The 26,209-nt window shown below is 41.3% G+C and overlaps 1 protein-coding gene across 3 annotated transcripts in view; it reads right to left on the bottom strand.

The window, feature by feature from the left end:
• sgsm3.L (small G protein signaling modulator 3 L homeolog) overlaps nt 1-24,504 on the bottom strand; it is a 34,666-nt gene extending 10,162 nt beyond the window's left edge. The window contains exons 1-15 of one of the 3 annotated variants that reach the window (XM_018258855.2): nt 24,157-24,504; nt 11,132-11,215; nt 10,519-10,668; nt 10,238-10,323; nt 9,949-10,015; nt 9,609-9,817; nt 8,903-9,010; nt 8,108-8,251; nt 7,825-8,020; nt 7,526-7,671; nt 5,233-5,460; nt 4,919-4,973; nt 4,675-4,802; nt 3,041-3,196; nt 2,881-2,935 (exon numbers count right to left, since the gene is read on the bottom strand). In XM_018258855.2, the coding sequence (XP_018114344.1) occupies nt 2,881-2,935; nt 3,041-3,196; nt 4,675-4,802; nt 4,919-4,973; nt 5,233-5,460; nt 7,526-7,671; nt 7,825-8,020; nt 8,108-8,251; nt 8,903-9,010; nt 9,609-9,817; nt 9,949-10,015; nt 10,238-10,323; nt 10,519-10,525 (1,585 nt within the window). In that variant the 5' untranslated portion in view covers nt 10,526-10,668; nt 11,132-11,215; nt 24,157-24,504. Of the gene's footprint in view, nt 1-2,880; nt 2,936-3,040; nt 3,197-4,674; nt 4,803-4,918; nt 4,974-5,232; nt 5,461-7,525; nt 7,672-7,824; nt 8,021-8,107; nt 8,252-8,902; nt 9,011-9,608; nt 9,818-9,948; nt 10,016-10,237; nt 10,324-10,518; nt 10,669-11,131; nt 11,216-17,005; nt 17,191-19,320; nt 19,344-24,156 lie in introns of those variants that run through there. The other 2 variants (XM_041590726.1, XM_018258856.2) reach the window with 2 other exon arrangements.
• Between the last annotated feature and the right edge of the window lie 1,705 nt (nt 24,505-26,209).

Here is a 26,209-nt window from a genome sequence, read left to right as displayed (position 1 = left end):
CTTTTGTATATAGGCTCTCTACCCTATAACAGAAACAGCTAATGCTTTGCAAAACTAATCAATGTCGTGCTGTACATTATACAGGAAGCAGTGAAAATAAATCTCTCTGCAGAGATGGGCAACCTTCACTCCTCCATGTATTGAGGATATGTTTAGGGCTTCCGCTTGCTCATCCCTGCATTGCTGGTGTAAGACTATAGACCAAATCACAACCCTATCAGAGACAACTCATTTGTATTTCCTAGCAGCCAGAAAGGTCACCATTCATCCATTCTGCCAATAGCTAATCATTAGCTGAGAATGTTCTCTGGGGAAAAGACTTGTATTGGAGAGAAAAAGAAATGGTTTGCAACTGTAACTACACACACGATAATGCATGAGAAGTAATGCAGGTCTGTACCTAATGCAGTTGTTGAGGTTTAAGGGTATTGCTCTATTAGCTACAAGGGCAAATTGTCCGATAAGAAGAGAGGTGGGGTCAGCTTCCCCTAAAGAGGTGGTGTGATTCTGCCCGCTAGATCTCATGAACCTTCTGCCATCATTTCATCTGCTATTCATTCCCACTTCTGGATTTTTTTTATCATTCTTTTAAGAATGGTCTCAGTCCTTCCTTGTTTTCCCCTTTCTCCCTCTGCCATTTTCATGGCATGGTTTTCCATTTTATACTTCCCCTTAGTTATTCCCTAACCTATTTTTAGCTTGGTTTGCCTGGTGTGCGCCATACATCTGATGAACCGGATATGTCTCTATCACATTACCTCTGTAGAAAACACTTTGGGCTCCCTGATCATCCTGCAGCATGAGTGACACTTGTAATCTTTATTTTTTTCTGTGCAGTAAACGCTAATCATCATTACATTGTTTGTTCACAGAAGGAAGTAGAATTGCCATGGATCGTGTAACTTTTACTTAACGCTAAAAAACATCTTCGTAACACGTTTAGTGTTTCAGGCCACAAACGAGGTGTTCTCATGCTAAGCCAAGTTACACAGTCCACAGCAATGTTACTTTCTATCAGTTACGTGATGTAAAAGATACGATGATACTTTATAGCCAATCACAGCATTAAAATATTCACGGGCAACAACAGCCTTTAGCTAAACAAATACTAGAAATCTTACAATGTTAATTTTATTATAAAAATACTTGTTGAACAGCAGGAGATGCTTAATCCAATTGACTAACTGCTTTACTTCTTAACGCGCTTCTACACTTACTTCTTAGGGAAATACATTGAGAACAGTAACAATTTAATAACATTTTAAATGACAACCATGTCTGTTCTGTTTTTAGCAGAAAACATAATGGCCCAATCTATGCTCTGCAGGACAGCCCTTAAGGTGCTAAAATTTGCCTTTATAAAATTCAGGGTTTTTGTTGCCCCAGTGTAAAATTGTTTTGCACCAGACATTAAATGAGATCACATTATGGTCACTATTGTCCAGGGGTTCAATTACTTGCACATTTGCTATACATTCTGGATCATTAGAGATCACTAGATCCAGTATAGCATTTTTTCTGGTAGGCTCCTCAACAACCTGTGCCATAAAATTGTTCCCATTAACAGCCCTAGCAGTACTGTTGCTTCAATAATATCTGAGTAATTAAAATCCCCCATTATCATTACTTCCCCCCAGGTCTGGCTGAGAATTAAAATAGGCCCAATCAGCCCACTAATAAGTGACTTTCTATGGGACCTTATAGCAACCCCTCAGCTGCCAGTCCGGGCCTGCTTTCCCCAAACTAGCAGTCTTTTCTATTTGCATCAGGAGCTTAGCCTCCTCCCCCTTTACTTACATTAGGGTGTCTATAACATACCCCTACAATTAATTTGCTGGACTCTTTACAATCGTTGAACTCCACCCATAAGACTTCTGCCCCCTCATTTTCTAACATCACCTCTTCCTTTATATAAGCTTTTAAATCCTGCCTAACAAACAGACATACCCCTCCTCCTTTTCTATTGCCTCTGTCCCTCCGAAACAAAATGTAGTCACTGATACTAACTGCCCAATCATGCGACTCATTCAGCCTACAAAATCTCGTGCTGTTGTGGGACATTCTGTGGGTCAGATAAAATATTTCTGCCTCTACAAATGTGCTTTTTCAGGTACCTTCTTAAAATTTTCCCTCTAGATATTTCCTTCATTATTGTCCAATTACCCTGGTCAGTTGTTGCTAACAAGAACTAGAGTCGTAGAAATCAGGAAATAAAAAGCAAGCCGGTATAGTTTCTAACAAATAGGAGTGGCAGGGAAGCCTTTGGCAATGCTGCAAATATACAGATAAGACTCGGGGAAACCCAAACAATAAAAAAATATATAGGTTATGTACATTTTGCTTGCAAGATAAAAATGTATTTCCAAAGGTTGCTTTTAGAACAGTGTCTTTAAGTAGCATGTTGACATGACCACCATAGACTTGCTCTACATTGACCCTGCAAGTGTTTGTCAGGCTATTCCAATGCCAATCTGTGGGCGGTAGTGTAAAGTACTTTAGGGTAAGGGCACACAATCTCCCCGAACTGCCTTCCCCTACTTTCCCGTCAGCTATAATGAAAATTGCCAGTGGGTTTTCCTCATGAGGCAACTTCAGAAAATGAAGCGGCGCGAGTGCCATCCCGCTGGCGATTGTTCATTATAGCGGACGGGAAGGTAGGGGAAGGCAGTTCGGGAAGATTGTCTCCCCGAAGAAGAGTCGATTTGTCACCGGGGCGACTAATCTCCCCGAATCTGCCCGTATGCCCTAATCCTTAAAATGGGGTTTGAGCCATGCAATAAAAAAATATATATAATTAGACCATAAAATAATAAAAATTAATTAATAATTAGACTCCACTAATTATTTATCTGTTTGAAAGACAGGAGTTTAATTTCTTACCTCTGAGTCCATTCAGTTCACCAACCCAGCAATGTTCATCCTTTTGGGAAATGATCTGTGAACAGAAATAAGTAATGATACACACACTGCAGCAGGGAAACACGTGGCACTACAGAAAAGGCTTACAGGCTATTGTGACAGTGACTTCCAAGGTTCTTACCGTAATTATGTCGTTCTTTCGAAAGCCAAGCTCATCATCATCATGTCGTTCAAAGTCCAGCAAGGCCTTAGCTCTGCGGCGTCTACTTCGGGAGCAAGACACATAATTTTCATGGTCACGCTGATGGCTCTCCATAGTATAGTCAGGAGTCAGATCCTGCAATAAAATTAAGGAACAATATTTCAATTGACTCAAAAGTTATTGTTTACCAATTACATGCACTTACTGATTAGTTACGGTTTGTTTATGAACTGCTGATCATTAGACCACGTACAAGCTACTTAATGTTACTAAAAACATCCAAGCTAAGGCAAGTAGACATTCTCAGCACTAGTAGTAGTAGATTGTTCATCTGTGCACAGAATATGCGGTTTGTGACTATGAGCTCTCTCAGCACTCTATACAGTATCAACGCTTTTGGCCGCTATAGTGGGATGTTTTAAATCTACTCATGGGCAATACCCATAATAACACAGTAGCCAGTGTCATTAGGCCTCAATAGGTAACGTTATCGGTCATCGATAAACCCAGATTTGTTTACGTACAACAGTAATAAGACAGGAAGGGGTTAATGAAGTAGGATTAGCATGTGTACAACATGTACAATAATCCCCATCAATTAAAGGGATACTGTCATGGGAAAAAAAAAATTCAAAATGAATCAGTTAATAGTGATACTCCAGCAGAATTCTGCACTGAAATCCATTTCTCAAAAGAGCAAACAGATTTTTTTATATTCAATTTTGAAATCTGACATGGGGCTAGACATATTGTCAATTTCCCAGCTGCCCCATGTCATGTGACTTGTGCTCTGATAAACTTCAATCACTCTTTACTGCAAGTTGGAGTGATATCACCCCCCTCCTCTTTTCCCCCCAGCAGCCAAACAAAAGAACAATGGGAAGGTAACCAGATAGCAGCTCCCTAACACAAGATAACAGCTGCCTGGTAGATCTAAGAACAGCACTCAATAGTAAAATCCATGTCCCACTGAGACACCCTCAGTTACATTGAGAAGGAAAAACAGCACCCTACCAAAAAGCATTTCTCTCCTAAAGTGCAGGCACAAGTCACATGACCAGGGGCAGCTGGGAAATTGACAAAATGTCTAGCCCCAGGTTTCAAAAATGAATATAAAAAAAATCTGTTTGCTCTTTTGAGAAATTGATTTCAGTGCAGAATTCTGCAGCACTATTAACTGATTCATTTTGAAAAAAATTTTTTTTCCCGTGACAGTATCCCTTTAATGTATTATAGCAAACAAGTGCCCACTAAAATTGTTGGAGCTGACTGGTTGCTACGGCACTAGGGGCAACGATTAAAATGATTAAAAATTGAGTCATCATTGATTTTGCCCAAGAAAATATACTCTGCTGCTTTAACCATGCAAGATGTTAAAATAAGAATTTTACCCATAAGATAGTGCCTTTTATTAATTATGGAGCGCTAAGTATTCCCAGGAGCAGTAATCCATAGCAACCAATAAGAGGGTTGCTTTTATACAGTTGACCAGCAAATGCTACCTGCTGATTGGTTGTAATGAGTAACTGTTCCTGGGCAAATTTAGTGCCTTTTATTAGATAACCCCAACTTTAAGCTCGTTGATGTATGGGCTGTGGCCAAGGGATACTCACAATGCTACAGTTCTTTGGGTCTGTGCACTGAAAGTGTCGAGCAACCTGTAGTATTGCCTCCCGTAGGTCTGCGACCAGCGCCGTTTGCTTGATATTCTTGGACTTCAGAGCCTCAAAGTCATCATCACCTGCAGAGGGAAGAAACATTTATATATGAAGAACAAGTCTATTGAGAAAAACAACAGAGTCTGTTGACTCACTGAATTCATTTCATTCAATTTCATGGGCAGAATTCATCACTTACCAAACAGCAATGTGGTGATGCCAGACTTTCTCCGCTGGCTTTGCCTCCTCATAATCTGCAAGAAAATGAATCTAAATATTATCCCTATAAATTTGCACTTTGTAACAGTCCATGCTGTGTTAGACTTCAGATGCTCAATAGCTCAGTTTTTGTCTGAATGCTTTTTTGGACAGAGTTGCTGAAAACTTGAAATCGTTTTTTTCACCACTTTTCCCGCTTACTCAAACATTTACCCCAAACTGCTTTTTCCAATGCTACTCTTGACCGTGGTTCCTTCCAGCCCTACAAGGCCAAGCTATAAATGTGTTTCTCACTTTAGAAAGGTTGGTGACAGCGGCAGTTGAGTTAAGCAGTTGGCCTTGGTCTGCAATGAGGTATGCCAGGTGCTTGCGTCTCTGTGCTTCAATCATAACCTCAGTTAGCGTTCCTGAGATCAACATGGCCTCTCGCAAGAGCACATCTGCTTCCTCTATCTGGGAGGGAATGTCTGACAATGTGTTAAAAATGGAAGCAGAGTTTTCCGACTGAATGAGCTCTTCTTCCTGCAAACAAAAAAAGAGGCCATTAAAAATTGTTTCATATGAATGAAGCCTTTACATGAAAAGTTCTCAGTACAATATTATTTTTTTTTTAAAAAAAAGTGCACTGTAAAGGGAAAGCAAAGCCTTTAGCAATACTTTGTATCAGTTTAAAGCCCAGACTTTGTATCAGGTCAAAGATGCAGTACAGAGTACACCTCCAAGTCACTGTGGTACTTGCTACCATTGGAGACCTGTTAGCCAACCAAATGTACCAAAATGAGTCCAAACTGGGCTGGGAAGGTAGGATTTACTGTGCATGCTCCAACTGCTGACCAAGGCAATCAGACAGGAGGTAAGTAAAGGCTTATGTTTTAACCACTCGTTTAAGCAGTTTAAACACAAGGATCACCCAAAATGTAACGTATCACTCTTATACATATCTAGATATAGCCTACAGGGCTGCAGTGTTTGTTTTGCTTAAAGGGAAAGTCATTGTCTGCACATTAAAACAAGCAGGGAGCTCCCTGCAACTTGAATGCCTTGTGTGTCGATATCTTCTTCCAGTATCGCTTGTGAGGTTGCCGGAACCTCGAATATTGTGCACCAGGCTAATCTAAATAAGGGTGTGCGATTGTTCACTCCTCTGCGTTAAAGGGAACGTAAAGCCATACTAAACATTTTAAGCTGTTGGATCCTTACAAAATTAATTTAAAAAAAGCATGTCTTCATTTTGGAAATAGTTACATGAAATAAAATTAAAAGACAAAGAGAATAATATAAAGATGATCAAGTCTTCTGTGCCCTACTGTAGATCCAGGATAATTTAATTGTAATAGCCTATGGGCGATGTATGTATAATTAAAGAATATGGACAACGTTTGCTTGTGACCCCTGTCCCTGCAGTAAAACCCTTAGTAAAAAACATGGTTTTTGGTTCTATAGGAAAAACGTCTAATTTCAATGGATGCCAAGCTACTAATGAAGCCATGACACAAGGAAAGTCATCTAGCCCTTCTGCCTTACATTTTGCATCACTGAATTTACTAAAGCCTCAAACTGCTGGCCACCCCTTGCAAAGTTTTTCCGAAGTAGTGCCCAGAAGGGGTAGAAAAACCTCAAGATGTGGCATTAAGATAACAAATCCCATACACTTATTGCTAAAAATAGGCAAGGTGAATATATGGTTGTTTATTTCAGGATAGATAGAAATTTGGTTGAATAATGCACCAGTCCCTAAAATGGATGCTGGTATGCAAAGTCCTCTCCTATAATAATTGCTAAAAAGCACATGGTCATGCTTATAGCTAACAACCCATACTAGGCCAATTAAAGGGGTCAGGGCAGCCATCAGGGGGGGACAGGGGGGAGAGTTGTAGGGGGCCCCATGGGTAAGGGGGGGCCCCGGCCATGCCACACTTACTTGATTAGCCAGGTCCCCCATCTTTCTGAGAGCTGCTGACTTCGGGAAGGCATGGACGTTTAAAGGGCCCTGGGCACCAATTTTCTTATAATGTGGGGGGGGGGCCTGGCCACCAATTTTGGCCAACATTTTTTTTTCTCATGTGGGGTCCTAGCCACAAATATTTTTTAATGGGGGGACCCTGGACACAAATGTTTTTTTATGGGGGGCCCTGACTACCAATATCTTTTTATTAACATGTGGGAACCCTAGCCACCAATATTTTTTTTGTTTTTTTACTGTGTGGTGGGGAGGGCGGACCTGTAGGTGGGGCTTGCGGTAGGCGCAGGAAATTTTGTCGTATGGGGACCTGCGATTTCTGATGGCAGTCCTGAAAGGGGTGCTTGTTCACCTTTAGATTAACTTTTACTATGTTATAAGAAACTTTTCATTGGCCTTCATTTTGACTTGTGCCAGTCTCTCATACAAATCAATGCATGGTTGCTAGGATAAAAGGGAGAGCTGCTGAATAAAAAGCTAAATAACTCAAAAACCACAAATAATAAAAAATTAAAACCAATTTTCAGAATATCACTCTCTACATCATATTAAAAATTTAACTCAAGGGTGAACAACCCCTTTAAGCTTCAAACAGGATACGCATTCCTGAACTCATTATGAGCTCACCTTCATCTTCAGCATTCCCAGGGTAGTCTGAAATAGGACCAGAGAGCCCTGATAAAAGAAGAAATCCCAGATCCGTAGCAGCAGCTTTATGTGCACTACATTAGCAAATGCAGTGAGGAACCAGTGTAATGTGATGAGAGACAACTCTGCAGAGAGAGAAGTAACAATAAGGTCGCAAAACAAGGAGGGTAAAAACCAGCAAAACAATCGGATTAGCAGATATAACATGGCCGACAGGTATAACATTTTTTTGCCTATTTGCATTGTCCCCATACTGATCAAACACAAAGGACTCTCACCAATATCATGTTCCTGTAACAATTTGTCAAGCCGTGGGAGATACTGAACAATGAGGTGCCTCAGGACCCTCTGGTCTGTCTGAACCCCCACAAGGGTAGTGTTAAAGTATGAGACTGGCACCAGGTCTTCTACAATGGCAGCCATCATCCAGAATGCATCTTCTTCCTCTAAAAAGAGCAGCAGGCATGCAGCCACCTATCAGGGATGGAAACAAGAGTGCCAGTTTGTAAAACAAGGTGGGTTAGACTCCAGGGATATGGTGATAAAGAGAGTGATGCTCACCATTCCAGTGCCTTGACAGTAACCAATATCTGGGTATAACCATGCCAAACCACGCAGAACCCTCCGCAGACGAGGCACACCCACACTTTGTAGGTTTGAGAAACAGGCATTACTTGGCATTGTCCTCAGTAAATCCTTCTCAATCTGCACCAAAACACAATAGGTTATCCTAGCCACAAGCCAACTATACTGTACACATGTTATAATACCAATGGTAATACTGGATGTACAGGTGGAGTTGCAGGGTGATTGAAAAAGAAAAGGGAGATGGATTTCCAATGTAGCCCCTTAAAAAGGAGCCTATTCTAGAAACAACATATCTAGTAGGTCTTTCACTTTCCTTGCATAACTAAATGCCAATTAAACATTGCTCCATGTGCAGCCATACTTCCACTTCCCTAAACGATGGTAACCCAAGTGGACAAAACTACAGCATCATAACAGAACCAGCCCATGTCTAGGCAGATTTTTATTTGTCCCATTGCTGTAAATACAGGACAGGTTTTGGAATCTGTTCTGTCATAACACATACAAAATGATTAAGCTAGCTAGTCACTGATTGTTTGGCTGATGGATCAACAATTGTATCAAAATAGGATCCAATTTAAATTTTCAAAACTGTCCAAAGTTTATTGGTTGATCCTCAACTAGGTATTAACTGGTGAGGCCTTTGTTCTGCTCTACATAGGCAGCCACCTGATAATATTGGCCTGTTCATAGCCAGCTTTAAATAAACAGTATTTTAGAAAGAAACATTACATTCAGTAGAAAAAAATAAAAATAAAAAAACAGTACCTGTTTTGCTGCCAGAGTATCATCATTGGAACTGTTGCGCACAATATCTTTATAAGTCATCTCTGAATTATGTTTCTTCTGCAGGGCACCCGAGAGCCGCATCCAAAGCTGCAATGTACACAAAACATTATAATTTTTTTTTCTACACACACGTGATTAGACATTTTCATGCAGGCTCCTGCCTCCCTAGTTAAAGATCCCATTCTTCCCATGCACTTAACTTTTGGGTGCCATGTCGGCTACTGTACAAGTGCATCTTGAAAGGGCAAAAAAGATGAAATGAGTCAAAGTGGAGGCACCCATAAGACAATATGTGCTAAGGAAAGGGACTAGAACTCAAGTTTATGGAACATATATAGATTATTTTGAGGGGTTATCCATTAATTTTTTTCCTTGAAGTCTTACTAGTCAAGTTATTCTTATACACACCCAGGACACTGTCTTACAGATGTCTCAGTCAGGCCCGGACTAGCAATATGTGGGTTCTGGCAAATGCCAGAGGGGCTGCTCTAAGGTTCCATAGACAGTCACTATTTAGTGGGTTGGTGGAGGACTCTCTGGGCCTCTGTTGACTTGGAATGCCAGGGCTTATTTTGACTCCCAGTCCAGACCTGGCCTCAGTCAAATGTTATTGCTTGTTAAATCGAAAAAAGCAGTTGGAAAATTCAGCCAAAAGCGGCATCGTTTTACCAAATATTTGTAGTACCTGCGGTCTCATACTGTGGGGGATTCCGGCTAAGACAAGGGAGCGCAGCTTATCAGAATGAGGGAGTGTAACATCAATTTTATCCCACGTCAGGTCTCCCACATCATGGTTATGGGTGAACTCCAGGTGAGCCTGCCACCTCAGCCTTTGTTGCGGGTCCTCTGTTAGTGGGATACCCAACAGCTTACTAGAGTTAGGCTCTGCTCCATCTGCAATGAAAAACATTGAAGTGCAAGTGAGAAAAAATAAGCTTCTGCTTTCAAGGGAAAGAAAGAAAGAGGACTTATTTACTATTGTTTGTTTTCTGTTACACAATCACATGAACCTCATTATAATTTACCTTCCTTATCCACTCGAAATCCAAATTCATCATAGCGAAACTCTGGCTGCTCCACAGTCTGCTCTTTCTGTGGAGGATTAAAAGATGAAATAAAAACAAACCATAATCTGTTGCAGAAACATATAACAATCAGTGAAGCAACATGATAGTGACGGTGGCATCTCACAGTAGCCCCTCTTCTATTTACTGGGAAAGTGGGGGCTGTTTGGGCCTCTGGCAGTCAAAGTATCAAGCGAGGTTTATTTGGCCCTCATACGTAATCATATCTGCACTTACTTCTCTGGCTTACCTGTGTGTATTTGGCAAGCATGTCCTGAGGCCACATACTGGCAGTGAGTGCAGAGAAAGGGCCGCCTGGTGATGGCGTGTAGCTTCCTACATATTGGAATAAGACAGATGGAAAAAGCATAATTAATTACCAGACAAATTAAAACAAGATCTTACAGAACACTAATCAGCAGGCTGTTAAAGGAGAACTAAACCAAACCGCAACATTAAGTCCCCACTGGCCCCCCTCCGTTGGCCCACCTCCTGGTATTCAATCCGAATAAAAGACAATTTCTTCCTTACCAGACATTGTGCGTGAAATGGTGCAGGTCCTCTGAGAACTGTGGTGTCAGACAACGGGGTTCAGGTTGGAATGTAAAAGACAAAATCGAGGACGGCTGGGATCATATGGGCCGGAACCAGCATCAGAGCCTTAGCAAAGGACAGGTTTAGCTAAACAGAAAATAAAATTAATTGCACTTTTACGTTCAGGCCAAGGCCGAGGGCTCAAGTTTATGTTGCAGTTTCTGTTGTTTAATGGGTTTGCCTTAGAATTAGCCAAAAGTTGTACAAGCATACATCCTTCATGTGTTTCCTTTGCGTTACGACTCGAAAGAACGACAAAGCTCTGCCACGGAGCCCCTGAATTCATATAAGCAGCAATCACATGAGATAACTAAGTGAGGCTGCCAGATGTCTTACACATAAGCTGAATTGCACCAGAACCCTTCCTGCTTAATGGATACACCTATGGGAAACCAGTTCCACTAAGTGAAATATAAGAAGGACTTGTAGCTTGTCTAGACAATATTTAGTGAAAGACTTGTTACACTGCCTAATGCTAAAGGAAATGAAAAAGGCTCCAGGTCACAAGTCAGAAGTTATATTAACCCATGATTGATTTTTTTTTTTTTACCTTAAAATAATAGATCCAGTGGAGTAGAACAGGTGCAGTAGGAGTGCCACACTGCAAGGGAGAATTCCAGTCTTAGGAGAATTCCTGCATGGAAAAAACAATATGGTCATTGTTTTCTGACCCAAATCAGAGACCAACAGAAAGCCAACACATCAACAGTAATATGACTCTGGTGCTTTTTGATTGGGTGATCAGCAGCCAAGTCACACGAGATCCCAATCCGCATGTCCCCTGCTAATCACAGCCCTGTAAACAAACCAACTGCAGACACACATACATATCAGAGCAATTAGCTAATTAAATAGCTCTCTTTCTCACACAGTGTAAACAGTATTTCCCAGTAGCTGCTGTGAAGATTATAGTTAGTGTACTGGGCAGGGGTGTTTCTTGCCCTTTAATCTGATCACTTGCACTTTATCTGTAGGACAGGTGCAGCCAGTTTGTTCAGAGATAGGATGATAAAAGGAAGCTGAAAAGCTGGCTAGAAACGGAAGGCTCAATGTGGAACATTGAGTCTTATACATTGCACTGATGTTTGTTTTAGCAATTATTATTTGACTTTTTTATGGGATTATTTGGAAATAGCCCTTTATACTGGCAGCAAATGTCAGAAACCCGAAATTATGGCATTTGAGGCCTTTATTGCAATGGTTCTGATCGTCAGAACTCTTTTAATCAATTTCAATCATGATTCTACCTCTGGTTACATATTATGGGGTGGGGGTAAGTCTTCTAAAGGGGTGTTTCACCTTTAAATTAATATTTAGTTTGATAGAGAGCGGTGTTCCATTTTTTATTCATGGTTTCATAGTTATTTAGATTTTCAATCAGCAGCTCTCTATCAATCTGGATGCTAGGGTCCAAATTACCCTAGCAACCCTGTATTTATATGAATAATTCTGGAAAAGGAATAGATGAGGCCCTCAATAGAATGACGGGTCATAAAAAGTAGCAATAACAATACATGTGTAGCCTTATAGAGCATTTGTTATTAGATGGAGTCAGTCACCCCCATTTAAAGCTGGAAAGAGTCCGCAAATAATTTAAATATCATAATAAAGAAAAAATGAATGGCAATTGAAAAGTTACTTAGAATTAGCCTATACGATACTAAAAGTTAACTTAAAACTGCCACCAACATGTATTTACACAAGTTTTGTTACCACCAAATACAAGGCACTGTGGGGCTCATTTCTAAGCACCGTGCAAATTTGCACCTGGGCAGCAACCAGTCAATAATTTGTTTTTTCCAGTCAACAGCAGTTTACACAATGAAAGCAAAACATTGGATTGGTTGCCATGGAGCAAATTGGGCAGTGTTTATACACGAGTCTAGAAAGGAGTCTTATTTCTACAGAGAAAGAAAAACGAACAAACAAACAAACAAAACAACCAATCCAAAATGAAGATTTGTTTAAATAGGGAAATGGCATTACTGTATTTCTGCAACAGGTTTCCGGATAAAGGATCCTATACCTTGTACAGTAGATCAGGAAATAAAGGCGTTTCTGTTCGATAGCAGTTTATAGAGTTAAAGTTTCACGGCTGAGCATTCAGACCCACAGTTTCCATGCAGTGCTGACTCCATTTAAACCTGCTACTTGTAAAATGAGAGATAATGTCCACCTACTGAGTACAAAGGCACTAAGTGACTGACATTCATCAAGTGGCCTCATATCTTTATATAGTCAGGCAAGTCCTTTGTCGCATTATTTACTGCAGGGAGTTTATTAGTCAGCATATAACTGTTTCTGGGCTTTGTCAGCATCTCAGTTAATGTCCAATTGCTGCCGCACATAATGTTATTTTGTCACCCTTGGGTCCTCCCTGCAGAACATGCCAATCATTAGGGCACTTCTATGTTAAGCCATTTACAAACTGCTAGACTTTGAAACCAAGTGCTGTTCTGCAACATGTTGAGACTGCATTCTGGCACAGAACAGGTTAAGAATCTGAGCTCCGTTAAATGACAAAAGGGTAGCAGGGAAGGGGCCAAACTGGTTTTTCTTCATGGCCTACCGTCACCTTGGAAACAGATATGTTAGCGAAGAGGAGATGAGGTGTGGGAGATATGAAACAGATAATCCTTTTCTCTTTATCTCCTGCTGCCTGGCAGAATGTGCTGGCATTTATTTAAATGGGATGAGACCCAAAAATAAAATTGTGCAATATAAGAAATTATAATTCAATGCAATATACAATCTCTAAAAATGTTCTGTGGTTTTAAACGGGTTATTCACCTTCCAAACACTTTTTTCCATGGAGATTGTCCACCAGAAATAAAGATTTTTTCAATTGATTTCCTCCCCCCCCCCCCAAAAAAAGTTCACAGTAGAGTCACACGATGCTATTTGGGGGAGATTAGTCGCCCGGCAACAAATCTCTTTTTTGAGGCAACTAATCTCCCTGAACTGCCTCCCGCCGGGTAAAATGTAAATCTCCAGCGGGATGGCTCTCGGAGTGATTCGTTTTCCGAAGTCGCCCGAAGATTCCTCATGAGGCAGCTTCGGAAAAGAAAGAGCGCCAAGTGCCATCTCACCGGCGATTTACATTCTAGCCGGCAGGGAGGCAGTTTGCGGAGATTAGTTGCCCCGAAGAAGAGGAGATTTGTCGCTGGGCAACTATTCTCCCCCAAATAGCATTGTGTGCCTCTCTGTTCATATCTCTGGTGTTGGAGTCTGGCAGCTCAGTAATTCAGGTGCAGACTCTAAACTGTTACAATTTGCTGCATTAGTTGATGCATTTCTCAGCAGCATCTCTGGAGTATTAGCAATTATTGTATCAATTCTAACAGCTGCCTGTAATGAAACCCAGAGATTCTGCTCAGCAGGGACAAAGATAAGAAATGTATCAACTTAAAACAGTTACAGTCAGTGACCCCCACTCCCAGAGCATCTTATTAAAAGTTTAAACTTCAGTATTAGAAAAATGGTCATAAATGTGAAATATAAAAAAAAAATATTATTATTATTATTATTATATGAAAACCACCTGAACTGAATAAAGTGTTGGTAGGTGAAGAACCCCTTTAAAGGAACAGTAACACAAAAAAATTTAAGTGTTTTAAAGTAATGAAAATATCATGTAGTGTTGCCCTGCACTGGTAAAACTGATCTGTTTGCTTCAGAAACACTTCTATAGTTCATATAAACAAGCTGCTGTGGAGCAATGGTGATACTTGAAAAACCGCTATATGGCACAGGTTAACTAATGGATAACAGATAACACCATTAGACAGACAGAGCTTATCTTCTATCTGCTGTGAAACTTGAGCTTTTTCTCCTTTGAATGGCTGCCCCCATTGCTACACAGCAGCTTATTTATATAAACAATAGTAGTGTTTCTTAAGCAAACACAGCAGTTTTATCAGTGCAGGGCAACACTGCATTATATTTTCATTACTTTAAAACACTTATTTTTTGACGTTACTGTTCCTTTAATGTTATTTGTAAATGCAAATGAAAAAACGTATTCTTCCCTCCCTTTCTGCACTGGCAGTTCTGGCTCTCTGAAAAAAAAAAAAGTCAGACGCACCAGGGCAGAAAACAAAAAGGGACAATGCAGATACTGCTTTCAGCAGCTGTATTCTGAGGCATGACATACAGTTTCCTGGCAACTCTGAATATAATGCTGGTATTTTCTCAAAAATAATTATATATATATATATATATATATATATATATATATATATATATATATATATATATATATATATATATATATATATATATATAGTGAAAGTTATCTACAGGTATAGGATCTACTGTATTAATCCTGTAGCTTCCCCTACAGTGTGTGGATTTAATTCATTAATCCATGGGTAAATGGAGGCACTTGCCCATCTGTCATTTGTGTTATTGCAGGGTACATTCATGTAGTATCTGGTCCCAGTTGCACCATATTTTACAAAATTTTATTAATAAATCCAATTTTATTATTAAGAAAAACCCAAGTTATCTGGACAATAGATCCCAATCCCACTTATAATCGGGGTGCACCAAATCCTCTGTCACAAAACTTTTGGCCAAATTTGCGTATTCAAATTAGAGGGAAGGTTAAAAAGAAGCTTGCCAAACGAAAAAAAAAAATGCGATAAAGTCACATTATTTTAAGGATTCAAATTGGCTAGGCCGAACCTGAATCCTGATGAAAAATGCCAGATGCTGGATTCAGTGTATCCCTAGTTTATAGGAAAGAAATTTGAGATATGAAACCTACTGTGCAGGATGTCAGGTTGAGAATATATCTGCAGTGCAATACTCAGGTTTCTGCTACATATGTAAAATTACTAAAAATGACTACAAAGCAAAAGAGTGTAACACAGGGGTGTAACTACAGAGGAAAAAGACCCTGCAGCTGCAGGGGGCACAGGGAATGTTGGGGGCCCCATGAGGCCCAAATAATGAGCAATTTCAACATCTAATGGTAAAACAGGGGCCCTAAAATTAATTTGCTTTGGTGCCCCAGTAACATCTGGTTACGCTACTGGTGTAACATGTTCCATCAGACGGTGAGAATGCTTTGCCCTTCAACGAGTGGAGGGGTTCCGATAAGGAGAGAAAAGTATCCTCCTCCCATGGTCACAGCTTTAGTGTCAACAAGTCTCTGTGGTTCTTTATCTATACTGGCACTGTGTATTAGTACAATACTAGAACAGTAGATTTAGAGGGGTTGTTGGCCTTAACATTAACTATTAGTGTAATATAAAGAGTAATATTCTGAACCAGTTTGCAAATATTTTTTTTTTATATGTGTCTTTTTTTAATTATTAAGCGGTTTATTCAGCAGTTCTCCAATTTGGAATTCCAGCAGCTGGTTGCCAGGGTCCAAATTACCCTAGCAACCAGGCAGTCATTTGAATTAGAGACTGAAATATGAAAAAGAGAGGGCCGGAGTAGAAAGATAAATAATAAATAGTAACAATAGCAATATAATTGTAGCCTCAGAAAGGAATAGTTCTTTGGCTGTCAGGGTCAGTAACCCCCATTTGAAAGCAGGAAGTAGGCAAATAATTCCAAAACTGTAAAAAATGAAGAGCAATTGAAAAGTTGTTAAAAATTGTAAGATAATTTAATAACATGCTAAAAGTTAATTTAAAGGTTAGCTACCTATTTAAATTGATATGGCATTACTAGTTTATTTAACCCTGAACATCCTGAAATGACAGCTGCCATACAGACAAGGATGTGCTGCGATCGGGCAGTAAAATGAGCGGTGTATTATAACAGCCCTGACTACCTTCCTACTACTCCCACGTGGCAGCAAATTGGCTATGGATAGCGCTGTTCATGTTATTGAATCCCATTTCCCCCCCAAAAACTCCCGTGTAACAGTGGGTGCCAGCAAAACTGCATGTGACGTCAGCGACTACATCTGCTCATGAGTCTCGCCAGGCAGTGCTTCTTATGCGACAGGAGTTGCTTGAAAAAGACATTGAGCGGTGTCTGGCTTGCAGTCTGCATGATGCCCCAGGAGAAAGGAATACATTGAGTAGCTACTCTGTGCTGCAGTTGTGTATATTGTAGGCACTGTGTTGTCCCAGGCAGTTGACAGGCCCTAGTGGTGCAGTCACTGACGTGTCACTAAGCCAAGTGCAGCTCAGAGAGTCAGGGCAGGTGCAGCTCACCATTACCTGAATTATTCATTTTAGCTCCGTGCTACACACTGTGTCTCAGTCATTGCCCAGGGCTATGCCATCCCCATAGTCAAACACCCACCAGACTGAGGCAGAAGGGACTCCATTCCCATTACATGGATATGATACAGTACAGTCAGTGCAGACAAACACACACACAAGCCATATAGAAGCAACTGCACCAGTAGGGCATTATGGGGAAAATGAAGAGCTCCATGAATATGTCCCCCAATACTCACCTCTGCCATAGAGAAGAGTGTCCTTCTATTAGGAGCACTTGTTGCTCCTCAGCTCCACCTCAGCTGTGCACTAAGAGTTCTGTTGTTCCCAGCACAGGAAAGAATTCCCTCAGCTGAACATCCTGCTGCCGAATATTTACTCTCCCCTCCCTCCTGTGCTCTCCCTGCACACACAACTCCTCTTTCCCTAATGCTCTAGGTGTGTGAGAAACAAGATATAGGTGAGTAGGATTGCTCAAGCCCAACTTCATTAACTCTCTGTGACTGTGTCCGACAGGCAAGTGCAGCCAGTTGCTCCCCCACTTTGATAGATTAGTTGGTGAAAAGTCTAATCGGATGCATGCTTAAAGGGGTGGTTCACCTTTAACTTAACTTTAGTATGTTATAAAATGAACAATTCTAAGCAACTTTTAACTGGTCTTCAGTATTTATTTTCATTTGTAATTGATTTGCCTTCTTCTTCTTGGGACTCTTTCCAGCTTTCAAATGGGGATCATTGACCTCATCTAAAAAACAAATGTTCTGTAAGGCTACACATGTATTGCTACTCTTTATTACTCATCTTTGTATTTATACCCTCTCCCATTCATATTCCAGTCTCTTATTCAAATCAGTCCATGGTTACTAGGGTAATTTGGCCCCTAGCAGCCAGATGAAATTACTAACTGGCAATAAATTAAATATGAAAACAACAATCTCTACATCATACTAAAAGTTAATTTAAAGTAGGGATGCACCGAATCCAGGCTTTGTTTTGGGATTTGGCCTTTTTCAGCAGGATTCGTACTCGAATCCTGCTGCCCGGCGAACCAAATCCTAATTTGCATATGCAAACTCAGATTAGGTTCGGTAATTGGCCAAATCTTTTGCGAAGGATTCAGAGGTTCGGCCGAATCCAAAATACTGGATTCGGTGCATCCCTAATTTAAAGGCGAACAACTCCTTTAAGGACTGGGAATGAGACCCTTACTTCTAAACTATATGGTATGTCTTTAAGTTGACTTTTAGTTGTATGTTACAGAATGTTCTACCAACTTTGCAATTGGCCTTCATTTCTTTCTTAGAGATTTTTTGAATTATTTGCCTCCCTCTGACCACTGACCCCGGCAGCCAAAAAACAATTGCTCTGTTGGATTACAATTTCAATGTTGCTTATCTTTTAATCAGTTCCCCTCGTATTCTCTTTCAGACCACTGACTGGTTACTAGGGTAAATAAGACTCTAGCAACCAAATAGCTACTGAAATACTAAAGGGATACTCTCTTGGGAAAAAAGAATTTTTCAAAATGAACCAGTTAATAGTGCTACTCCAGCAGAATTCTGCACTGTAATCCATTTCTCATACGAGCAAACAGATTTTTTTATATTCAATTTTGAAATCTGACATGGGGCTAGACATTTTGTCAATTTACCAGCTGCCCCTGGTCATGTGATTTGTGCCTGCACTTTAGGAGAGAAATGCTTTCTGGCAGGCTGCTGTTTTTCCTTCTTAATGTAACTGAATGTGTCTCACTGGGACATGGGTTTTTACTATTGAGTGTTGTTCTTAGATCTACCAGGCAGCTGTTATTTTGTGTTAGGGAGCTTCTATCTGGTTACCTTTTGTTCTTTTGTTTGGCTGCTGGGGGGGTGATATCACTCCAACTTGCAGTACAGCAGTAAAGAGTGACTGAAGTTTATCAGAGCACAAGTCACATGACCAGGGACAGCTGGGAAATTGACAATATGTCTAGCCCCATGTCAGATTTCAAAATTGAATATACAAAAATCTGTTTGCTCTTTTGAGAAATGGATTTCAGTGCAGAATTCTGCTGGAGCAGTACTATTAACTGAATCATTTTGAAAAATATTTTTTTTCCCATGACAGTATCCCTTAAGCTGGAGAGCTGCTGAACAAAAAGCTAAATAACAGAAAAACTACAAATTGTCTCACAATATCACTGTCTACATCATCACTTAAAATGATTTTAAGGGTAGACTAATGAACAGAGGGTAATGAAGAGGGAATGAAACACTTACAAATACAGGAGGGTTGGTGGCCTCTTAAAGGGGAAGCCAGGGCCGTGTAAAAGTTTAGTTAGAGCATGATGTATTCCATGGCTCAGGGGTAAAAGGTATGTTATACAGAAATAAATCCTGGTAACACAGCAAAGAGGTGTCATATTTCATTATGGACAAAGGGCAAGCAATATGGCAGCTCCATCCCTAACTTCAAGTTGTAGTTCAGCAAGATCTCAAAGCATAAATATCCAGGTACAAATGGATAAAAGGAGGAGCAACAGTGAGAAAAGGGAGAGCAAGAAATCACATTGTACCCAGCAGCTGCCATGCAGGAGGCCCGTCCCTCTCAGTCCCACGCTGTGCCCTCAGGCTGTCTCTTTCCAGTTAAACCAGTTACAAGTGGAAGCCGCCCCTGGGTAAACCTGAAAGATTTCAGCGCAATCCATGATCTCTCCACTGTGAGTAATGACTCGTTACTGACTGCTAAACATATTAAAGGGGATAGAAACCTAATAACACAAATTTGTGACAATAAACCTTCTGTGATGTTAAAGGGGTGGTTTACCTTTGAGATAACTTTTAGTATGATGTAGAAAATTATAATCTGAGACGATTTGCAATTGGTTTTCATTTTTAATTATTTGTGGATTGAGTTATTTAGCTTTTTATTCAGCAGCTCTACAGTTTGCAATTTCAGCAATCTTGTTGCTATGGTCCACATTACCCTAGTAACCATGCATTGATTTCAACAAGAGACTGGAATATGAATAGGAGAGGACCTTACTAGAAAGATGAGAAATACAAATGAGCAATAACAACAAATTTGTAGCCTCACAGAGCATTTGCTTTTTAAGATGGGGTCAGCGACGCCCATTTGAAAGCTGGAACGATTCAGAAGAAAAAGGCAAACAATTATAAAAACCAATGGAAAAGTTGCTTAGAATTAGCCATTCTATAATATACTAAACGTTTACTTAAAGGTGAACCACCCCTTTAAGCAACTTTCCTAGTCATACCTGCGTGCAGTAATAAGGTTCACTGTTATTTTATAATTGTAACTGTAAATTAAAGTACTATTATTCTGAGCGTTAATTGACCAGCTGGTTTCTGCTACATTGTTTCAAAAGTCAGAATCTGCTGGGGGGAAAAGAGTTCCAATCACTCAAAGCACAGAACATGTTTAATGAATGTATATTGAGTAACAGACAGAAATGCCAGGGGCCCACCAGAAAACCTTAGAGTCTAGACCATGGGCTCACTTTCCAAACTATTTGTCCTCTCCTCACTAAACCTTTTTTTATTCTCCTAGTCGTTTATATCTACCGGTACTTACTATATTATTCCATTAGTAAGCCTTTATTTTCCATAAAGAAATAGGGAATGACCTTGAAATAGGCTAAATGGTTAAAAGCAAGAGGGCCCACTGGGAGTTTTCCTAGTATCCCAGTGGGCCAGTCCGACACTGTGAATATTGGAAAGTTGTGTAGAACTGCAACTCACAGTCAGCAGATACAAACACCGGAGGAATGTTAATGGTTATCCAGAAAGACAAGATCTCTCCATCTGTCACTCATGAACTTGAAGTTTTCCTTTATTTGTACATGTGTCATTCCCCACTAAATCAAGTGCAAAACGAGTATAACAACATTCCAAGAAGAGTTGTAGCTCTACATGTAAAGGGCAACTCAACAGCTTAATAAACACATACTCCGATACTTTGGGGTTTGCCAAGCTGTAAAGCTGCTGCCATTCCTGTGGTGTTACAAGGTCTTTCCTTGATATTATAGGAGATGTGGTTTCTATACCATTGTATCATTTAATAGCATTGTGGTTTTCTACTAAATAATCTCTCAATCATAAGGAAGAAAAGTCAACTTTCTCTAAAAGCAATTCCTTTTTATACAACAATATCTTTATTTAAAAGGGGTGTTTAAACCCATTTGACGAACAGAAAATCTAATTTTTTTTTGCAACATACGTCAAATAAAAAAACATCAGTGGTTATAAAGTAAATGTAACTGCACTCCTGTCTACAACTCGGCTCTCCTCCAGCAGACTGGTCTGTTAATCAGCTGGCTTCACTTTTTGAAGTCATAACCACCAGTGCAGAGAATAGCAAAGAAAAGAATAATACAGGTATGGGATCTGCTATCTGGAAACCTTTTAACTAGAAAGTTGTGAATTACGGAAAGGCCATCTCCCATAGACTTCATTTTATCCAAATAATCCACATTTTTTAAAATGATTTTCTTTTTCTCTGTAATAATAAAAACAGTACCTTGTATTTGATCCCAACCAAGATATAATTAACCTTTATTGGAAGCAAAGCAACCCTATTGGCTTTATTTCATGTTTACGTTATTTTCTAATAGACAAAGTATTGTGATCCAAATTATGGAAATATAAATTAATCAGAAACCCCTAGATCCCAAGCATTCTGGATAACAGATCCCATACCTGTACTGTTTTCAGTAGCAATTACATGCAAATAACTTTAAAGCCACTAGCATTTATTTATAATGGAAAGTTGCTTAGAATTACATTTTCTTCCATAAGGGCAAACTGTCATATTGGGTTTCCACACCCTTTATATAAAAATTATATAGTAGAGTGATCACACTTTTTTGCTTATTTATTATACTGTTCCCGGTAGTGGCAATGTCAAACAGATTTTTTTTATGACTCAGTTGTAACGGTGGAGTTCTCAGTGCCGCCTTTTTTAACACATATAACCACCCCATTCATACATATATCCACTAAAACTACAATAAACTACAATAATGATCTGTTTCATTTCCCTCAAATAGAACCAAATGAATATTCATATGTTTTGCTCTTGGTACATGGGTGCAATACTGAATGCTCCCAGCATGCCAAGCACTTAATCCAGGCTGCCACAAGACTATAGCAAAGCAGATGGCCAGTCACGCCTGTACACTGCCAAGCAGATTTTCAATGATAATGGAGGGGTTTTATGATTAAGATGTGAGTCAGAGGCACGTCAGGACCAGACTGAGCACTGCACGTCACAACTGAGCTCCCTGTTAACACTTTATTTACTAAGGGTCTGGCTTTGGTTGCTACGTTGGCCAGCACAATGCAATGTACCAAGGCTCTGCATGGGACTAGGGATGCCATCTGGCCAGTATTTTACCGGCCTGGCCAGTAAAAATGATGCTTGATGCCAATGTTATTAATAGGAGAAAACGGCAAGAATATAGGAAGGCCGGTATTTTTTTCCAGAAAAGGTGGCAACCCTACATGGGGCTTTAGAAGTACAGAGATCAGAGCAGGGGATCAGTTTGATATGTAGTTATGGGTCAGATGTTGTGGATCTGGGCCTGCGGGAAACGGAATATGCTTCCCCCGCTGCTGACTGATGTACCTGTACCCAAATACATTGCCTCGGCTTGGTTGCAGACAGATTTTGCACCAAAATCCGCCACATCTGCCAGCACCCAAGCCAAAGCAACGCACTGGAGTGGCAGCAGTGGAGGAGTGAATTCTCGGCTTGTGTTTCTCCACAGGCCAAGATCCACAACGTCTGACCTTAGTCTAATGGCTGCACCGCGGATGCAAAGAGCATCCCATATTAGGCTATGGCCCCACTGAGCTGTTTCATAGCCTGCAAATAGGCGTAGAATCAGCCTGTGTTGGCCTGTGAGCAGACATACAGAGCAGATTTCAGCACCAAAATGCATTCTCAAACTTTTCAGAGACAAAATCTGCTCCACATGTCTAGCCCCGGGGGCCAACACCGTGTCTCTGGTGCAGACACAAGAGCCAGTGGATTTGAGTGGAGGGAGGCCCGGACTGGCAATCTGTGGGTTCTGGCAAATGCCAGAGGGGCTGCTGTAAGTTGCCATTGGCAGTCACTATTTATTGGGCTACTTGGGGCTGTTTGGGCTGCTGTGTGGCCTGTTTGGGCCTCTGTGTACCTATTTTGAATCTCAGTCCAGACTTGGTGGAGGAGCTGCTTCTTGGCCTGTACTAGGGACCTCTGGGAAGGTAAGATGGCGGCTCAGGGTTTATTTTTTTCCCCTAGATACACCAGCCTGGGCAGAAATGTACAGAAGACAAATAACAGTGAATGGAGGTTTCCTTGTCCTTTAAGGAGCTAAATATATAGGAAAAGGATATCTCCCCAGTGGCCCTTCAGCTGGTACAGAAGTACATGATCTCTAAACACCCCCGCACAGCCATTCCATGAGACTGGATACTGAGGGTTATACTGGGGGGGGGTTATACTGGGGGGGTTATGGCTCGGCAGCAGCTGTATGGCTACAGAGTGGATACCCCTGTGTGAGTGGTATTGCCCAGTTAAAGTGGACCAACTGCAGAGAAAGTGCAGCTGCAGAGCATTACTGTGTGTCTGTAGCTCTATCCTATACATTACTGTGTGTCTGTAGCTCTATCCTATACATTACTGTGTGTCTGTAGCTCTATCCTATACATTACTGTGTGTCTGTAGCTCTATCCTATACAGACAGTGACCCTCACAAAGTGGGTGACCTGAGCTCTGCCCCAGTCGCCGCCTCTCCTATACCCTATAGGCAGTAATGTGAGACAGTAAGGGATGATCCCTGGTACAGCCCTTTGTATTGTTCCACAGAGCAGGGAGATACACAGAGAATCACGACATTGCATTGGGAACACTTAAGCTCCCCATAGACGCGAAGATTCTTCTTGCCGAACAACCGATTTTAAGGAAGCCTGACCAATCCTTCGAAATTATCGTGCGGTTAGTGGGATTCGAACGATCGTACATCTTACGATTTTTTGGCCGACATCTGTCGGGAAATTGATCGGCCAGGTCAAAAAATCTTTGTCCGTCCCAGTGCAATCTCTCTATGTTTGCAGGGCCAAGCAGGCAGCTCCCCTTTGTTTTCCTGCCAAATTGGTCTTTTTAGTTGATGGTTAATTCGTACGATCGTACGATTGTTCTGAGAAAATCGTGGTCTCACGATCAGGATCTGACCTTTTAAAAATCTCAACATCTATGGCCAGCTTTAGAGCCCAGAGGAGCCCAATACTGGACATGGATCAGCTGATTATAATCACAATATACAGACAAGTGCTACACAGACACATTGTGTGAATGGTAAAGCCCCAGAGCTGTTACTCCTCTGCCTCCCAAGCAATGTCCTTACCAGTTGTGCTGCCAGACAGACATTCACTGGATCAGTCCCACAATCCTCTGTAGAACGGGCGGCTGTATCAAACGATTATCGAGGCGAGTCCATCGTCATCAGCTGTCCAATGGCATGACTCCCTGTGTGACCTATTCCTGCGCGTCTGTGTCAGGGAGACTGTGCGATACCCCGGTATAAGCAGATTCTTTCTCACATAGAGGTCAGTCCTGCTCTCTCCCCACTGCAGGGCTCAGACGAGCTCCCCTTATGTAGCGCTGACAGATCCAGGCTCCCGGCTGCCTCATACAACGTCATGCCTGGGCCCGCCTCCACGTGACGTCATGTATTGCCTTTCCTCCATTCTTTCAGAAGGCGGCAGGACATTTGCTTCTCCAATTGCCCCACTCATTAATCCCACATAGCTCCTCCCATTCCGTAGCAACGTCATCCACAGCAGACCCTCCTACTTCAGTGTCTAAACATACACAGTAGCTGTGCCTGGCTGTATACCTCACACATACCATCTTGTCAGGGGATGAAATTGAGCCCTGACCAACAGAGCAGACTGTAGCCTGTACCTGGAGATCAGCAGCATTCACATAAACCTCCATGTGTCACTACAGACCCTTCTCCTGTAAAGGCTGCAAGTGGTTCTCATATTATTTATTATATTTTCACACTCCTGTGAATGTAAAACCCACCCACTGTGCCACAGCAGCCAAACCAAATCCACTGGCAGCCATCTGTTTATACTGCCTCAAGTACACCCATGTGGTTCCTGCACCAATACGCAGGCCGGATTTTGGAAAGGCCACCACAAGGCCCGGGCCTAGGGCGGCAGGATTTTAGGGGGCGGCGTGCTGTCCAATCACACCCATATTGGTTTAAAAACACTGGGGATGCACGGGGGGAAATACAATTTTTTTTTTTAATTTCCCATGCGCCAATCCCCATTGCTCTGGTGCTGATGATGAAAATGGGTAGGGGACAGTGGCGACGAACGGCAATGGGCCTACGGGCACCCGCTATATAAATCCGGCCCTGCCAATACATGCACTCTGTGTGCTAAAATTGCCCCTGCAACAAAGTCTGTCCGTTGCATTTGTGCTCCTATACTGACTACTGAGCCCCCACAGTACCACACCTAAGAACAATGGCCTTATGATTACTGCTATAGTTGGGGAAAATCACCCTGCCCTTCTTTAATTGGCTACTGGGGCTGGATGCACTGCCCTGGGTGCTAGAGAGTAGTGAGCCATAATGGATAGGGGCTGGGAAGACCAAAGCCGACATGTCATCCTGTCGCTTACTTGGTTCCTGCATTAATGCTTCACTAATAAACTCTCAGTGCTGTCAATGGCTTAGCTACTTTTTTTTTTTTTTTTACTTTACATTCAGGGTTGGAACTAGGGGTAAGCTGCAGAGACAGGAGCCTCTGCCATATTATTAGAAAGGGTGCAGTTCAATTGAAATGTCTATGGCCATTTCCTTATAATTTAGCCTCTTTTTGGGCTCCAGAATAGGAATGAGCTGGAGAGAATGCAGAGAAGTGCAGCTAAACAGGTTGAAGGGGATGGAAGAATTAAACTCCGAGGCTAGACTGTCATGGTTGGGGTTGTTTTCTCTGGAGGAGAAAAGGTGCTTTTGTGAGGGAACATGATTACGCTTTACAAATAAATTAGACTTTGTATCTATGATAGCAGGGGATAATTTTTCCCTTTGAACAAGAGGCCATCACAAAGTGAAGTAGCCCTGCTTGGCACACGTGGCAGATGCAAGCAGGGACAAGCCCTTGCAATTAATGAAAATCAACAACTAATAAATCGCAAGGGCTTGGCCCTGCTTGCATGAACTTAACCAAGTTGGGGGTCCTGTATGTTTTGGATCAAGTTGCTCATCACTAGGGAGGCTTAGCCAATTCTACTAATTAGGGGAGTACAAATACCTTTGCCCATAAGTAACAGATCAACCTTCTGCATTCCCCCCCCCCCCCCCCACATCTAAAGTTGCATGAGCAGCTCAACTGAAATATTGTCGATCTACCTTTGACATTTGGCTTTACAATCTCTGA

Source organism: Xenopus laevis, chromosome 4L (genome assembly GCF_017654675.1).
Source record: "Xenopus laevis strain J_2021 chromosome 4L, Xenopus_laevis_v10.1, whole genome shotgun sequence".
Classification (NCBI taxonomy): Eukaryota; Metazoa; Chordata; class Amphibia; order Anura; family Pipidae; genus Xenopus; species Xenopus laevis.
Note: the sequence above shows the minus strand (reverse complement) of the source record. Positions and strands in the feature narration are given on the sequence as shown.